Raw genomic sequence first — 18132 nt, forward strand, 5'->3', positions numbered from 1 at the left:
TATAAACAAAGTGAAATAAATAATTCGACTTGTTTAATGTGTTTACATTTGTGTATTTATACTGTAAATAAATTAGTATTTGCATTTAAACATCTCGCCTTTTATAATGCAAATAATATGCATTATAAATAAATTATTATTTAACACAAACCATATTTGTCATCTTTAATAAACTAAAACTTAATACCAAAATAAAACAAAAGATATTTTGAATGTGTTTATAGTGTAAATAAATAAATATTGTTATAAATGTTATGCAATGTATAACTAAATTAAAAACTTTTAGTTTAGATCAGGGATGCCCAAACCAGGACCCGCGGGGCTAAGTTAGCGCACAGTAACCTTTTATTTGGCCTGCCATCCAATCTGAGAAAAGAGGAAGAATAATGTCATTTCAAATTTGTTTGATTTATTGTTAAAAGCTAACTGAAATTAAATGCTTCAATTAAATGGTGTAAATGAATCAGATTCAGTTTAAATGTCCATACTGTCACCCAACAGATATTTGGCTTTTGACTCTTTATACGAACAAGTTTGGGCATTAGATAATAGATTTTTAACGCAGCACATGAAGATGCAAATAAAGATTTTCCTAACAACAGGGTTTTATCCAGTCATTGGGTTTTATTGGTAAACGTCCAGTGACGTCCCATAAGTCCCTCCTTTTACGCTCAGGCAAGAGTAATCGATCCACTTGCACCTGCGTAAACTCCTTCTCCTCCACTTCTGCACAGAGCCTGGAAGTGTTGTGTTAAAGTCGCTTGTGTTAAATCTGTCTTTCACTATGTCAAAGTCTGTTAAACTCAATACCGGGGCTGATATGCCCATCCTCGGACTGGGCACGTGGAAGGTATGCTCTGGTTTCATTTCTGAGTGATCGTATTACATTATATAAGTGCACGAATATAACCGAACACATTGCTTGTGGAATTCGCGGACAAACGTTTTTTAAAAATGCATGCAGAAGTAAAATATGAAGCGTAAATATTGACATAATGTTGAATTGAATTTGCAGAAAATCAGGAGATGAAGCGTCACATGGGCGTCGTTCGGAGAGTTGCATGGGCAGTTCTGAAAAGTTAGGTTGTCTAACAGTCGGAAACGATGTTGTGCAATCTATAAAATATCAATGTTTGTGTCTCGAGGAAGTCAGTTGGTCATAAAGAGTACGCGTGGCTTATGATTAGAAACATTCAGTAAATTTTGATAGGTGTGAAACCAATAATATTAATAATAATACAAAACAAGTAGCTGTCAATTTGTAGAATAATATTGGGAAACAATGGAAGCACACTCTCATCAAGTTTGGCTTTAGTGGATTGCCTTTGGTTTTCATTTACTTCTCATTTCTTGCACTTTTACTTTCACTTATCTATTTTTTTTCTTCTTTTTTTGTGACCCTTTTGCTTCTTTTACATACCTTATATTATTTCCCAACCCCTTAATATCATTTAATAATCATTTCCTTCCTTACTGTCTTTCTTACAATTTATGTTCCTTTTCTCTTTTCCTTCCAGTTATTTTTCCATTTCCATTGGTTTCATCTGCCCTTCTCTTATTGTCATTTCCATAATTTCACTAATATTTTTCCATTTCTTTTTACTGTTTCCTTTAATTTCTTTCTTTCTTTTCTCTATTATTCATTAGATTTAAATTTCCCTTTCAATTTAGTTTTCCTGTTTTCTTTCTTTTCCATTTGTTTCATTGTCCACCTGGTATTTCATTCTCTTCATTTTCCTGTCTTGTTCCATTCTGTCGACATTTTCTGCCTTACATTTCATTTCCTCTTCTTACATTTCTTGTCTATTTCCATTAATTTTCCTCCTTCCATCTTTTCATTCCTTTCTCTTCATCCTATTTACTTTATATTCAGGTTCCTCTCTTTTCCTTTTCTTGTTCTTTCTCCTGTCCACTGGATTCTTGCCTTTTTAATTGTGTGTTTTATTTCCCTCTCCTTCTTTGTTGTATCTACTCAGATATAGGACTGCATGATATTTCGTTTTGCTGTGATATATAGTGTGATATGAATATAATTTTTGAAGATTCGTTCATTTAGATGATCAAGTCTTTTTCTGTGCAGTGCACATGCATAAAATATAACAAATTAGAAACATATGAATACGACAGAGCAAAATTAAAAGTTAAACAGTGTTTATGGTTTTTTGGGGTAGTGTAATAGTATTTAAGGCCATCATTGTATAAATATTAACAAAAAAATGTCTGCACCCCTCAATTTTTTTTAAATTCATATTTTTATTGGAAGCTATACAATATTATATTTGTGCATATACGTTAGATTAGTCAGTACTGAAGCCAAATCTGGAGCTTATCTAACAAAATAACTTGCGATAATGGCCAAATAACTAGTCCACCCAAATATAAATGAATATATGAATATATATATATATATGAATATATATATATACATACTCAGAAGTTCTTTTTCCTGCAGTCTCCTCCAGGTAAAGTGACAGAAGCTGTGAAGGCAGCCATCGCTGCAGGTTACAGGCACATCGATGGCGCCGCAGTTTACAACAACGAGACTGAGGTCGGAGAGGGAATTCAAACCATGATAAAAGATGGTGTGGTAAAAAGAGAAGAACTCTTTGTGGTCAGCAAGGTATTTGATCGACAAATGGAAGGACGAGCTGTGATATAGTAGCTTCACGATGAAGGAAAGCTGATTCATTGCATGTTTTTTTTTTTCTTTCACAGCTCTGGTGCACCTTTCACGAAAAGGCCTTGGTGAAAGGAGCTTGTCAGAAGACTTTAAGCGACCTGAATCTGGACTACCTGGATCTTTACCTGATTCACTGGCCAATGGGATTTAAGGTGATTTAAAAAAATAAATAAATAAAATTTTTAAGCATTTTTTCCTCCTGTTTTCATTTTTGCAATTTATTCAGTGTTTGCAAGATCAGATCTCACTGTAAACCTTTTCACAAATGCCTTGTCATCGATGCATTTCAGTCTGGGTCAGAGCAGTTCCCACTAGACAGCGAAGGTTTGACCATCGGTGATGACAGTAGTTTCTTAGACACCTGGGAGGTATGAGGATGTGCATTTGATTTAGCCTGTTTCATTGTGGTTCCATTATAACCTTGCTTTCTGTTTTATTTCCTTTGTTTACTTCCTTATTCTAGTGTTTTCCAACCCTGTTCCTGAAGGCACACCAACAGTACACATTTTCAAACTCCCCCTAATCAAACACCCCTGAATCAACTCATCAGAACTAATCAGACTCCAAAACCTGAAACGAATGGATCAGATAAAGGAGACATCCAAAATATGTAATGTTGGTGTGCCTTCAGGAACAGGGTTGGGTAATACTGCCTTATTCCACCCATTTCCTTTCATGCCTCCTTTTGTATTTCCTTTTTCTTTTCCACCTATCATTTCCTTTTTTTTTTCTTGTTTCTCTTTGTTTTCATACCTAACATCTTTCCATTTTTCTTTTCATTTTAATTTTGCTTGTCACTTTCTTCCCTTTTTTCTTCCTATCATTTCTCTCCTTTCATTTTTCTTTCCATGTAATTTAATTTCCCTTTTCCTGTTTTCTTTTCTCGTTCTCTTTCAGTTTCCTTTTTTTTTTTTTTGCCTGTCATTTTCATCTCTTTCTATATATATATATATATATATATAAATATGTGTGTGTTTTATACACTTTGCTACATATTAGTATAATCAGCCATAAAAATAACACAATACTCGTTCTGCAGGCCATGGAGGAGTTAGTAGACACTGGGCTGGTCAAGGCCATTGGCATCTCCAACTTTAATCGAGAACAAATGGAAGCCATCCTAAATAAACCAGGACTCAAGTACAAACCTGCCAACAATCAGGTTGGTACCATAGACTCTTTAAAGGGCATCAGTGTGCTTTCATTTGACAATTACTGACGTGCAGAGAAAGGTCAACGCTTATCTAATGATCAATGTATGGCCTTCAGCAACTGTGTAATGCAATTGCTTCTTTAATTTCCTGCTAGTTTTCAGGGACAGACACAGTTATTTGTCTGGATCCAGTCTTGAAATATCATTATGACACTGCTTGCATTGTGGTCTGCAGGCCTAATGTTTGACTTAGAGAAGACCATATCTGGAATATATCTTTTGAAGTATATATAATATATATTTATTTACTATATTAATATAGAAATGCCATGTATAAAAGAATACAAGTTAAATAATGTAGTATATTGTTGTATAGTAACACAAATGCTTTGTGGTCACACTTTATAATAAGGCTTCATTAGTTAATGCATTTACTAACATGAACTAATTATGAACAATATTTGTACAGCATTTATTTATTATAGTTTAGCATTTACTAATGCATTATTAACATTCAGATTCATATTTGTTAGCATTAATGGACCATGAGTTAACATGAACTAACAATCAACAACTGTATTTTCATTAACTTGCATAAATACAGTAATGTTTTATTCTTTGTTTGTTCATATTAGTAAATGCATTAACGAATACAACCTTATTGTAAAGTTACCTGCTTCGCTTTATTTTTTAATGTGTATTTATTATATTTACTACAACTATTTAGGAATTTAATTGTTTTTCCCCCTCTATTCAGGTGGAATGCCATCCATATCTGACTCAGGATAAGCTGATCAGCTACTGTCAATCCAAAGGCATTACAGTCACTGCATACAGTCCTCTGGGTTCTCCAGACAGACCCTGGTAGGCACATGATTACCACACTCTGAAGCTTCACAGCATGTGACGTTTTATTTGCTGTGAAGGATCAAGGTGCAGATTGTGACTTTATATATGGTTTATTGAATAACATTGCTCCTCGTCTTAAATGCAGGGCTAAACCTGAAGACCCCTCACTGCTTGATGACCCAAACATCAAGGCCATTGCAGAGAAGCACAAGAAGACGACCGCCCAGGTAAAGAGAGATTGCTGCCCTACTGTTGTTATTATGGCAGAGCTTATCATTGATTCATAAAGGAATATCTGTTTGCCATCCAAATACAGGTGCTCATCCGCTTTCAAATTCAGAGGAACGTGATCGTCATCCCCAAGTCAATCACACCTCAGCGCATTCAAGAGAACTTCCAGGTGTGTTTATGCTCTTATTAGTGGCCTGGTTTCATAAGGGGTTTTGGAATGGAGGAACTGTTTTTATAGTTCCTCTAACTATTGGCGGAAGTACCCGGCTTTTTGGCTGGGAATGATTTTAGTTCTAGGAATGCCATTTAAGGGAACTAATAAGCTCCTACTTGATCAACTAAATTCATACTTGAGGTCTACTTAAGCACAATTAGAACTACTGTGACGCGTAAACGCACACTTGGTAAATACATGCCATATATAACACACGCACAATGTATAAAAAACTAATCCAGAAAGCTAATGTTAGCTACTATTTTTAAAGGGATAGTTCACCCAAAACTGAAAATTCCATCATTGACTCACCCTTCACTTGTCACAAACCTGTTTTGACAGAAAATGTTGAAATAAGCTGGAAACCTGTAACCGTTGATTTCCATAGTATTCGTTTTTTCCTCCTATGGATGTCATTGGTAATAATTTTTTCTTAACTTTTTTCAAAATGTATTTTTTTGTGTTCAATATAAACAAAAAAACTCATTAAGGGTTGGAACTACATGAGGGTGAGTACATTTTCATTTTTGGGTGAACTATCCCTTTAATCAGCTTTCATGAAATGTATCCCTAAGTTTTCATGGGCAATTAAGTCCTCGTCAGTTTAGAGTTCTTAATGACAGTGCAAATGCAACCAGGAAAATGGCCCAGAAGGATATGAGCTTGATGGTTCGTTCCAATGAGTTCCTATAACTCCCTGCTGTAGAAGTAACTAATAATCTTTCTTCTTATTTTTTTCCTGTAATCAAAGGTCTTTGATTTTGAACTGAGCGAGGAGGACATGAAGACCATTTTGAGCTTTAACAGGAACTTCAGGGCTTGTCCAATGCACTGGTGAGTACCTGTTTAGAGTGCGTTTTTAATTAGACTCTTTTGGTCCTTACCAAGAAAAGAAAATTAGTCCTGATTTATATGTTTAAATGTCTCTGGTTTGTCTTGCATAAACAATTCAGTTGAACTGCACTGATAAGTAACAAACTCCTCTTTCAGCACTCTTCTTGACTTGTTTGTTTGGTGTGCACCAAGAATCAGATTTGGTTGCATTAACAATAATTAAAATAAAAAAAAAGTTTTGGTTTATTCTAAAAATGTGCTGTTAGTGTGAAATAAAAAAATAAATAAAGGTCATATATATACTATATAATAAAAAATCTAACTAAATTATTTAAAATTGTTATTGAGTATTGTTTTTTGAGTGTTTTAAACTATATTTTCTTAAGTTAGAACAATAATTTTAATGTGATTTTTCCAATATAGGGGTGTGAAGCACAAAGACTACCCATTTAATGCAGAGTATTAAAAGAAGACCTCTCAAAACATGCTCGTTGATGGAAAAAAATGTTCCCATTGCTTATTATGAAATGTTCCTCATTTTATTTTATGAAACCTACAGTATAGTTACTGATTAACTTTCTGTTACTTTGAAGCGTCTTTACAGTTCATCCCTGATATGTGGTTTTCATGTTTAGAATATAAAGCAAACAGCACTTAAACATCAAATTATTACAAGAACATTATTTTAAAATGTTACAAGTGTGCATGTGGAAATGTAGCAATCCAGTGTCACACAGCATCAATCAACCCTGTTTAAAAGAAAATCGAATGCACTGGTCAATTGTTTTATTGTTTTTAACAATATCACAAACTTTGCACTATTGGTCAATATAGGAAGGCATTGGTCCTGAGGATATTTTTTTTTTAATATGAAGTAACATACTCCTTTTTTTCCATGATGTGACAACAAAAGCACTTCCGGTTGGCAAGAGCGGCTCTTGTTTACTGTATTGATGTATGCTTTAAAAAAAAAAACCAAATAAAGCTCTGCATCAGACAGCTCTCAGTCTTATCATTTTACAAGCATTTAAACAACATGCTTGCCCGTTACTTTACAATCTAACATATTGAGGTCCTCAAATGGCTGGAATCAATATTAATGCACATTGCTTATAAGATACAACAAGCAGTAAGCTCATTTCTGTCATCAAATAAAGGTAAAAAAACACACGCTCAGAAATGAAATGTACTTTTCTTGGTTTATGTCTTGCCTTTCTTTTTTTGCATTTGAGTTCAGACTTTAGTTATGAATTCAGAGTGTACTCTAAATTAAAGATTTGCTTTTCTTTTTGAGATTTATGATAAAAGAACACATGTGAGATCGAAAAATCCCTAGTGCGTTTGTCCTACATACTATATATCCTATGGCAGAAATGGGCTTCCACAGCAAACAGCCTTAGTATTCAGCATTCAGTGGAAAATCTTTATGTTTTGAAGCCCTGCAATAATAGGAGGTAATTAGTTAACCTTCTAGAAGCTTAATACTACACAATAGACAAAGTTCATTGCACTTTGCGTAACAGTGACTCACCATTCCAGCCCGAAAGCCCTAAAATTCCGGTTAAAACTCAAAATAGTGTTCATCTCTTCTTTACTCAACTCGAAATCAAAGACCTGCAAGAAAAACAACAACTTAATCTTGATAATACCAAGCATATATTGAGAATTTATGATTTTATTATGTTGTATAACTGTACAGCACAGGAAATACCTCAAAATTCTCTTTGATTCGAGAAGGAGTTACAGATTTGGGAATGACCACAACATTCCTCTGAATGTGAAAGTGGATTAAGACCTAAAAAAAAGACATCATATGATGAAGGGAAAATAGCATGTAAGATTATATTCAGCTGACAGTTATAACACTACTTCAAGGTTCATGAATATGAAAGTGTGGACTTGGTGTTTCATAACTAATAATAAAAAAAGCGTGCAGGTTTACACGTACTGTACCTGAGCTGTGGTTTTACCATGCTTATCTGCGATGGCCTTGATCTTTGGGTCCTCCAGTAGTGAAGGCTCATCTGCCTGTGCCCTACAGAAAATCACATCTATATTTAATAATGTATAGGCTGATATACAATGAAGAGGATGAAGTCAAAAGATGAGATGTCAAATAAAATGAATTAAAAAGTGATTTTTATATGCATTGAAAGGTTTTGAGATACACAATGTCTATTGTTTAGATTTTTATATGGATGAAATGATGTTCCTTCATTCAGAATATCATATATTTATGTAAAAATAATAACTCAATACTTATCTCAACTGTAGTGATTAAAAAATATATTAAATGAGTGATGTAGGCAGTTTAGTTCTATTTTAATTGGTAAAAAGCTTCTTGCTTGTGCGAATGTATAAAATCAAGTGGTTTGAAGGATAATAACAAAGCATAAAGACTTCAAATAACATTTAATTAGTATTTTGGGGCTGCACTGATATCTTGAAATACAGTTTTTTTAATGTGTCATCAAATGACGCTTATCTATATATGCCTGACCTTATGTTTTAATATAAAAAGAGTTTGTAAAATACTCACCATGGTCTGTTTGGTGAACCCAGAGGACTGTACGCCGTGACTGTTATGCCTTTGGACTGACAGTAGTTTATAAGCTTCTCCTGGGTCAGATATGGATGACACTCAATCTAGAAATAAAAATACAATTATTTCAAGTATTTCCAGATAAGAACCGATGACTCTGTTTTACAAGACATGACTTAAGCTAGCTATAGCTCTTAGAAAGTAACTTAGTAGTAATTAGGGACAATATTTAAACAGTTTTTATCTCCCAGCTCCTTATGGGAGAAATGACTAGGAATACTAAACGGCAGAAAACAGTCAAACTACTTTCTCTACGAACAAGTGTTTGCATGACTTTAGTAGCATAATATAATAATAAATTTTAAGTTTGCAATATCAAGCAGCATAACAAGCTGTTTTTAACGTCTAAAAATGAATGGAAGTGAATGAGACCGGAAGTCTCGAGGCAAAAAGATTCAAATGGCTGCGCCTGCTCATACACTATGAATAAGGTGAATTAAATTGTCTCATGAAAACAAATTAACTGTGTGCATCGTGAGACAAAACATTAGCATTCATGTATTTTAAGAGTTCAATTTAGTCTTGGACTAGGCTTCTGTGTGATCCTGGGATTTGAGTCTTAATCTGTTTCATTTTTTTTAAATGTGTTTGGGGGAAAAAACTGAATAATAATACCTGATTGTTGGCAGGTTTGTATTTGAGTCCTGGTTTATTCAGGATTGCCTCAATCTGATCCCGGTTAAAGTTCGAGATACCGATGGCTTTAACCAACCCAGCGTCCACTAACTCCTCCATTGCCTTTGTGAAAATGAAGCAACAATTGTCAAATAGGTAACACTTCATTTTGATGGTCCATTTGAGTATTAGTAGACTGTCTGCTTAATATCTGTTGATACTGCTCCTAAACAGACATTTAACTGACTATAAGAAACTTTGCAAGTACATGTCAACTTACACTAACCCCAACCTAACAGTCTACTTATAATCTAATGAGAATTAGTTGCATTTTAACTTAAATTCAACAAATGGATCATCAAAATAAAGTGTGACCGTCAAATGTAATTCTGCCATGATCATTACAGTAATCTCATTTATTCTACTGTTTATTACCTCCCATGTTTCGAGAAAGTTGCTGTTGTCTGGAATCACACGGCCATCCTTATCCATTGGGAAAAGATCCTTTCCAGGCTACACATATGAGCATAAATAAGTGTAATCATAATATAAATGCTGTTTTTCCATCATTAAAAACAATAACAGCCTTAAATTTAATAATAATTTAATTAAATTTACAGAAGACGCCCACTGAAATTCAGTGAAACAACCAAAAACCTTGTCATCATCTTAAATCAAGAACTATTTCAATTCAATTCAATTCACCTTTATTTGTATAGCGCTTATACAATGTAGATTGTGTCAAAGCAGCTTCACATAAAAGGTCAAAGTAAATAGGAACAGTGTAGTTCAGTTTGTAGTGTTTAAGTTCAGTTCAGTTTAGCTCAGTTCAGTGTGGTTTAATAATCACTACTGAGAGTCCAAACACTGAAGAGCAAATCCAACGATGCGCAGCTCTATAGATCCCGAACCATGCAAGCCAGTGGCGACAGCGGATCTTAATGACATTAAGGTCACAGTGCAACAAATACATAAAATTTAATAATCATTTTAAATATATCACCTTTCTTAAACACGGTTTTACTGATTTATCAGCAAGGAGCTTATGCATATATGTGCCAATTTCAAAGATCATATCAAAGTGTTTACTTCTAAAGCTTTGCTTGCAAGTAAAGTGTCTGCTTTAATGTTTCAAATAACTTTAGTGCAGGCAAAAGCCAAAATGTGGGTGAAATTATGTCCATTCAGCATAACAGATATGTAAAGATTGAAGAACATGCTTGTTAAACTATGTGACTATAGCATTGAACATACAACCGTGTTATATTGTACAACTTGCTGACAAATGGGTGAATCCTAGTGGGTAGAATTAAAAGTTATTCATTACAATTAATAAGTCACCAAATGATTATGTTTCTAAATTTGCTTAAGAGCAGAAAATATATCCAATTCTTCTTAAATACTACCTTAGTGCCCATGGGAAAGTGCATGAGGTAGAGATCAACATAGTCCAGCTTAAGTTCACTCAGGGTTTTTTCACAGGCTCCTCGGACCAAGTGTTTCTCGTGGAAAGTGCACCACAACTTCAAAAGACACACAAGTAGGTTTATTGTTTTATGACATGTTCTGTATAATTTATTACCGTGTTATAACAGTGATTTGTACTTCAGTAATTGTTAGTTAGGGCGTGACGTAACAGTGTATTACAGCACACAGCGATACATGTGTCTTATCTGTGTCGTGGTTGTAGGCTGTGTGAAATGCACACTGGCACATGACACTTGCCTCCAGTCATGTGCCTCACATGCACATTTTCGTCATGTTCTGGTACCTTGCTGACTATGAAAAGGTCTTCTCTCTTCACCACTCCTTGGTTAATCATGGCACAGATGCCGTCCCCAACTTCGTTCTCGTTTTCATAGACATGGGCCCCGTCGATGTGCCGGTAGCCGGACAGGATGGCAGATTTCACCGCCTCCGTGACTTCACCTGGAGGAGACTGGAGGAGGTTTCAAAACTGGGTTAATAAAGCAATTGTTAGGAATTATATCCAAAATTGAGAAGAATCAAATGAATTAAAACATTTTAAAGAAAAAATACTAGTCTTTAAGGCAGGATATTGCAGGAAATTAAGGTAGAATTATAATTATTAATATTTTAAATGTTTAAATATGAGATGTTGTTTAATTCAAATATGTGCTACTTTACACTTCTAAAAGCTTGAACATTGGAAGAAATCAGGTTCAATTTAATAAATTATTATTATAAATGTTTAAATATGCACATAAGATGTTGTTTAATTCAAATATGTGCTACTTTACACTTCTAAAAGCCGGAACATTGGAAGAAATCAGGTTCAATTTAATAAATTATTATTATAAATGTTTAAATATGCACATGAGGTGTTGTTTAATTTAAACATGTGCTACTTTACACTTCTAAAAACCTGAACATTGGACGAAATCAAGTTTAATATTATAAATTATTATTATAAATGTTTAAATATGCACATGAGGTGTTGTTTAATTCAAATATGTGCTACTTTACACTTGTAAAAGCCTGAACATTGGAAGAAATCAGGTTTAATATAATAAATTATTATTATAAATGTTTAAATATGCACATAAGTTGTTGTTTAATTCAAACATGTGCTACTTTACACTTCTAAAAGTATAAATATGGGAGGAAATCAGGTTCTATATAATGTATATAGTCAAACAAATGAGCTATGAACATATTCTACTGCACAAACATTCAGATATGAATGAAACTGTACAGTAAGTGGAGATTTATTAAAATAAAAACCCAAAATCTTCATAACAGTGTTTTTGCCTGCTGTGTCTCGTTTTTATTTGGCAAAACCAAAAAATGCAGTATTAATGTAATATAATCAAAACCATTTACAATGAAACTAGTGTACAGAAAAAATATACTCACCCTCCATGTTCCCAGTCCAACAATGGGCATCTTAGCTCCATTATTGAGAGTTACAGATGTCATTGTGAGGTGTATTTTTAAAAACAGATATTAGATATCTAATTCATAAGCACTTGCTCAAATCTGCAGCTTTCTCTCTCCACAGCAGCCTGAGCTTCTGTATTTATTGCGTCTGCTCGTGTGTGGATTTGATTGGTCAGGCCTGGAAACTCCCCGTAGATCGAAGGAGGAGCAGAAATTCCATTTTTATTCCAACATCAACAGGGTTTGAGATGTTTCTGGTTAAACATGAACATGAAACTGACAATAAATAAATAAATAAACTAATTAAAATAAAACATAAGTAAATATAAATAAATAAACAATATCACAGCAATAGTTATAACTCGAACTCATTGCAAATACATTTGCGTTTAATTTGTGCTGTAAACTAATCGACTTTAATAATTAATTATAGCTAGAATAAATTAATTGTTTCAATAGTTTAATAGTTTGAGTACTTTATTAAAATTTAGAGTTTTGCGATAGTCTTTGATTTTTAAAACTTGAACGACAATAGTAATAGCAAAAATGATATTAAAGCATCAGTGTTTGTTATTTTATAGAGTGAAACGCTTGAATTATTTTTATTTAAATAGTTTTGAGATATTTATAATAGTAATAATAATTTTTAAAAATCATAAAACATCTTTCTTTCTTTTTTTCTTTCTTTCTTTCTTTGGAGTCTTATTATTATTATTATTATTATTATTATTATTATTATTATTATTATTATTATTATTATTATTATTATTATATTGTGTGTAAGACAACATATATTACATCGATAACAATCATTGCAACAGTTGTTTATTTGTATCGTTTTACTTTATTTTACTGCGGACGTACGCCAGAAGCTTTTATTTTGAAACTCATTTTGACGTTGTCGTCAGAGCCGTTTTCACATGATTGTCCGGACTAAAATCCAAAACAAAGTGATTAATAATTTAGTTGTTTTGCGTGGTAAATACACTAATAAATAATCCAACAATATTAGGGTTTTTAAAAAGCTATCCACGAGATATGCAGAGCACCTCTAGACTTTAAGCACAGCAGTTAAATGCCTACATCATGGACAATAAAATCTCCAAACAAGAGCACTTCGGTGAGAGAAATACCTCACGTGTCTGTCATTTATAAACATTTTATTCTACAGATATTAGACGTTTAAATACTTATATGCCTTCTACGAACTGTTATGCATTTGAATATTTTCAGTGAAATCTCAATCATGCTAACTGATCTTGCATGCATTGTAAATTATGATTATGATTTTATTTTGACGATGGTTTAATTCCATTTGAACACAAAATAAGATATTTTCTTCCTTATATTCTATAGATGAAAGAATCTCAAACACACCTGGACCAAGTGGAGGGTGAGTAAATGATTTTCATTTTTTTGGGTGAACTGTCCCTTAAAATGCTTTGACACTTACCTCCAGGCAGATTTCCTTTGCTCTTCACCCCTTCACACTTCTTTTTCTATCTTCATATGGAAAACTGTACTGCAGAAGTACTTCATGAATTATGGGATGCCAGTAGATTTTGTTTTATTGGTGTCAGAATAGTTCAACTCATTTTTGTGACTGTGGACCACAAAACATTAAGCTTTTAAGTTGCACAAGTATATTTTTTGTGGTGAATAATCAACAATACAAGTAGTCAAAATGATACATTTTTCCTTTATTCCTTTAAGAAGTAAAGATCATGTTCCAAGATAACATTATGTAAATGTCCTATCATAAATATATAAAACTTAATTTTTGATTATTAATATACTTTGTCATGAAGTTAGACAACTTTTAAAGGAAATTTTCTCAAAATATTTAGATTTTTTTGAACCCACAGATTCCAGATGTTGAATAGTTGGCCAAATATTGCCACATCGCAACAAACATCCATGAATGGAAAGCATATTTCCAAAATAATGTCAGGTTTTGTGGTCCAGGGTCACATTTAGTCATAAAAGTTCATTTGTATAATATCAGGGGATATAATATATTACAAAAAATAATATATAATAAAATCTTACAGATTCAGAACAACTTAAATGAGGACAGAAAGATAATCATTTAGTAAGTTATGCCTATAATACCTATTCCTTAATACGTTTGTAAGTATGAGCAATAAGGAATGTGCATCCTGGTGAGTTGCATTCCACCTTGTTTTGTGACACACTCAGGAGTGCACAATATAAACCAATGCAAATCATCACAGAAAAAGCCACCCGAAATATAATAATATCTTTTGAAAGAAATCTTACAAGTACTAATAAAAGGCGCTAACATAGCAAATAACATACCTTTTTGAATGTTATTTGTGTGTCTGAGAAGCTGAAAATATGCATTGCTTAATATTTTGTCTCTAGTGCTGAAGCGGAGTTCAAGAAGCTGAGCACAGATGCAGAGGGAGTGGATCAAATGAATGAATCGGCTCATAATGCAGAGGATGCGGATCAAATAAATGAATCAGCTCATAATGCAGAGGATGCGGATCAAATAAATGAATCAGCTCATAATGCAGAGGATGCGGATCAAATAAATGAATCAGCTCGTAATGCAGAGGATGCGGATCATATTAATGAACCAGCTAATCCGTAAGTGAACTTCTCAAGTGAACTGTGTATTTATGTGTGTATATATGTGTGTGTGTGTGTGTTTGTGTGTGTGTATATATATATATATATATATATATATATATATATATATATATATATATATATATATATATATATATATATATATATATATGCAGGTTCCCAGATATATACCTAGAATGCTTTGCACTTGATAATTGTCTTTCTACACACAACAGTTGATATTGGTAAATGTTTTCAGGGCTGAGGAGTTAGACAAGTCTGATCACGCCTCTGAAAACACAGGTGAGCTTCTTTCTCAATCCTCCATTATTTATTTTGAAGTCATAACATACATATAAATGCTCATGATGCCAATCTCTGCTTATAGAAGGACCTTCCAAGCTCCTCTCCTGCTCACATTGCCCGTTCACTCACTCTCAAGAGGAAAACCTCAGGGAGCACATAAAGAAAGCCCATTCCACTGAGGTTACGGAAACCGAGACCGCCGCTGATCCCAGTTTGTCCTGTAAATGTGATGTCTGTGGCAGAAGCTACCGATTCTCTTTCTTATTGAAAGCTCACCAGCGAATTCACTCCAAAAAGCATTCCGTGTCTGAACGAAGCTCCCGTTTCTCCCGTTCCCAAGCCCTACATCAACATGGACCTGCTCCTGAAACATCATCGCAAGATGATGCTGAGGAAAACACTCGACAAAAGAGCTACAGCTGTCTCTACTGCAGAGAAACCTTCAGCTCGCTTAGTGCCAGGAGAAACCATCACAAAACCCATCCCGAAGAAACTGTGAATCAGTGCACCGCCTGCGGGAAGAAGCTCAGCAGTCAAGCGGCTCTTAAAAGACACAAGCAAATCCACGAAGAGAAGCAATCCTATAATTGTTCTAAATGCAAGTCCACCTTCATCTGCTCGACCTCCTACAAGCACCACATGTTGACGCATGAGTCCGAGAGACCCTTCGTTTGTACCTGTGGAAAGGGTTTTAAATATCGCGGTGCTCTTTTAGCTCATAAACGCACTCACACTGAAGATAGACCATATCGTTGTTTAGACTGCGGTAAGGGTTTTTTGTATCCCGGAGCTTTGACGACACACCAAAAGAAGCACTCTAAAGGTAATCCAGAGCATTGCACACAGTGTGACTCAAGTACGGAAAAGTGTGTGTGTTCCCAATCGCAAGCAGAGAAGTCTTTTAAGTGCCCCACATGCGATAAGCTGTTCGCATTCAAGTCCAGTTTGATTCGGCACAAACTCACACACACCGGAGAAAGACCGTTCCTTTGCTCGGACTGCGGGAAGGGCTTTTTAACTTTTGGCGAGCTGCTGAAGCACCAGCGCTACCACACAGGACACAAACCGTTCCAGTGCACCGACTGTGAAAAGAGTTTTACGCAGGCCTGCTACCTGCAGGTCCACATGAGGCAGCACACCGGCGTACGGCCCTATTCCTGTTCCCAATGCGACAAGAGTTTCTACAGTTCGTCCCATCTCAAGAGGCACCTGCGGATTCATTCGGGGGAAAAGCCCTTCGAGTGCTTGGATTGCGGGAAGAGATTCCCGCAGCCGTATCATCTGAAAGTGCACTTCCAGACTCACATGCAAAAGAAACCCGAAAGCAAAAAATCCAATGAATAGTTCACCAAAAATACAAAAATAATTGTTGTTTGTTTACTCAGCCTCAGGCCATGTAAGATGTACTTGTCTTTTTTGGTGTGTTTGGAAGAAAACTAAAGAAGATTTTTCGTGATTCGCTTTAATTTTAACCATTTTTAATCAATTTAGCAAACCTCTGTCTGGAGGAAGCACTTTTAGCTTAGCTTAGCATAAATCATTGAATCGGATTAGACCATTAGCATCTCACAAAAAAATTCGAAGAGTTTCGACCTAGAAAATAACTTTTTCTTAGTGCACGATGTAACTACAGAAGGGTCGAGCTTTAAATAGGAAGATTCTTTTTTATTTGTTTGAATTAGATGCTAATGGTCTAATCTGATTCAATGATTTATGCTAAGCTAAGCTAAACTAAAAGTGCCAGACCTGGAGGTTGGGTGAATGGATTAAAAAATGGTAAAACTTGATTGTTTAACTCTAGGGGAGTTGTAAAATGAGCTTATTTCCAAAAAAATTTGAGTGTTCCTTTAAGACACAGGTGTCAAATCCAGTTTCTGGAGGGCCACACCTCTGCACAGTTTAGTTCCAACCCAAATCCAACATACCTGTCGGTTTCAAACAAACCTAAAGGACTCAATTAGTTTGATTTGTTAGGTGTGTTTTATCAGGGTTGAAACTAAACTTTGCAGAGCTGCGGCCCTCCAGGAGCTGGATTTGACACCTGCGCTTTAAGACCTCTCTGTATTACCAGGATACTTGGGTATTAACTTTGTTTTGCTGTATATGTTTTTTTCCACTCTTAAATTGATATTTACTTGCATTTTATGAATCGTCAAAGAACATGGTTCCTTATTTAATGTTCTGCTAAAGAAATGGCACCCTTCTTGTATGGCCTGTGTGTGAGTAAACTACCAACAAATAATAATGGTGATTTGTATAGATTTGTATATGAGTATTTTAACACATATTATAAAAAGTTGAACGCACTTTGAGCATTTCTTTTCCTTATTTGTTCCCAAACAAATGGGAACTTAAGTTGTGGGTTCTTGTTTTAAACCAGAGTACAAGTGTAATCTATAGATCTTTGTCAGATATTATTTTTTTAATATTCCATAAGTGAAAAATAAGGCATTTAAGTTAACTTCAAGAAAAGGAGTTTGTTGTTTAATCATAAGTCAATAAAACTGTTTCATTGATTTGAAAGCTCAAAGAATAATAATGCTAAAAAAGCTTGGAAGACCAAAAAAAAAAAAAAAAAAAGAGGCTAAAGGTCTCCAAAGGAGTGTGGATTTTGGTTGTGTCAGAAATCATAACAGCCAGTGAATTTCCGTATGTGAGGTCGTGTATGTGATGATATTTCGAGGTATATGTAAATAAATGTCAAGTGTCATGTTTATTCCTAAAGGATCTCATAATGGTAATCTGGTATCTATCATTTGTAGGATTTAGTGCCTTTTGTGTCTCCAGTTAATACAGTTTCGTCTTTGACATCAAGCATATATTCATAAATGTATATATTCATAAACTTGCACAAAATATGAATAGTTTGGTATCGGTGAGTAACTGTTGTTTCAGTAATGCTTTAAAGAAAACCTTTCATGGGTTATCTAAAAAAACTGAAATGAATTCATTTATATCTAACAGTGTGGACATTTTAGTTTCTTCTTCTTGTTGCAATCGGCTTGTAAATGTATGCGTCTTTATATCTAAGTTTGACCAAAATTACTTTTATTATCATTTATCATGTTTCACATCTACCTGATGAGACCTGTTGTAGCTTAAACTTTTTATACTTTGTTTTAATTCTGCTGTTGTTAAAGACCAATTTTCAC

The 18132-nt window shown here is 34.3% G+C and overlaps 3 protein-coding genes across 4 annotated transcripts; 2 read left to right on the forward strand and 1 right to left on the reverse strand.

Moving 5' to 3' along the window:
• The first annotated feature begins 684 nt into the window (after nucleotides 1–684).
• On the forward strand, nucleotides 685–6960 carry akr1b1.2 (aldo-keto reductase family 1, member B1 (aldose reductase), tandem duplicate 2). Its single transcript, XM_056455770.1, has 10 exons — nucleotides 685–850; nucleotides 2453–2620; nucleotides 2716–2832; nucleotides 2971–3048; nucleotides 3720–3842; nucleotides 4591–4697; nucleotides 4828–4909; nucleotides 4999–5082; nucleotides 5879–5961; nucleotides 6385–6960. The coding sequence occupies exons 1-10, from the start codon at nucleotides 785–787 to the stop codon at nucleotides 6425–6427; spliced, it is 951 nt and encodes a 316-aa protein (XP_056311745.1). The 5' UTR covers nucleotides 685–784; the 3' UTR covers nucleotides 6428–6960.
• Nucleotides 6733–12206, reverse strand: akr1b1.1 (aldo-keto reductase family 1, member B1 (aldose reductase), tandem duplicate 1). Of its 2 annotated transcripts, XM_056455772.1 has the most exons (11): nucleotides 12056–12206; nucleotides 10950–11117; nucleotides 10585–10701; nucleotides 9614–9691; nucleotides 9179–9301; nucleotides 8501–8607; nucleotides 7915–7996; nucleotides 7673–7756; nucleotides 7493–7575; nucleotides 7316–7400; nucleotides 6733–6921 (listed from the first exon to the last, which is right to left on the reverse strand). In XM_056455772.1, exons 1-10 carry the CDS (start codon nucleotides 12116–12118, stop codon nucleotides 7358–7360), a joined length of 948 nt encoding a protein of 315 aa, XP_056311747.1. In that variant the 5' UTR covers nucleotides 12119–12206; the 3' UTR covers nucleotides 6733–6921; nucleotides 7316–7357. The 2 variants fall into 2 exon arrangements, with proteins under 2 accessions (XP_056311747.1, XP_056311746.1); XM_056455771.1 differs by having other exon boundaries at nucleotides 6733–7400.
• A 677-nt stretch (nucleotides 12207–12883) lies between these two features.
• On the forward strand, nucleotides 12884–17242 carry si:dkey-14k9.3 (C2H2-type zinc finger protein). Its single transcript, XM_056455080.1, has 5 exons — nucleotides 12884–13199; nucleotides 13436–13472; nucleotides 14465–14692; nucleotides 14934–14977; nucleotides 15063–17242. Exons 1-5 carry the CDS (start codon nucleotides 13166–13168, stop codon nucleotides 16322–16324), a joined length of 1605 nt encoding a protein of 534 aa, XP_056311055.1. The 5' UTR covers nucleotides 12884–13165; the 3' UTR covers nucleotides 16325–17242.
• Nucleotides 17243–18132: the final 890 nt, after the last annotated feature.

Source organism: Danio aesculapii, chromosome 4 (assembly GCF_903798145.1).
Source record: "Danio aesculapii chromosome 4, fDanAes4.1, whole genome shotgun sequence".
NCBI lineage: Eukaryota > Metazoa > Chordata > Actinopteri > Cypriniformes > Danionidae > Danio > Danio aesculapii.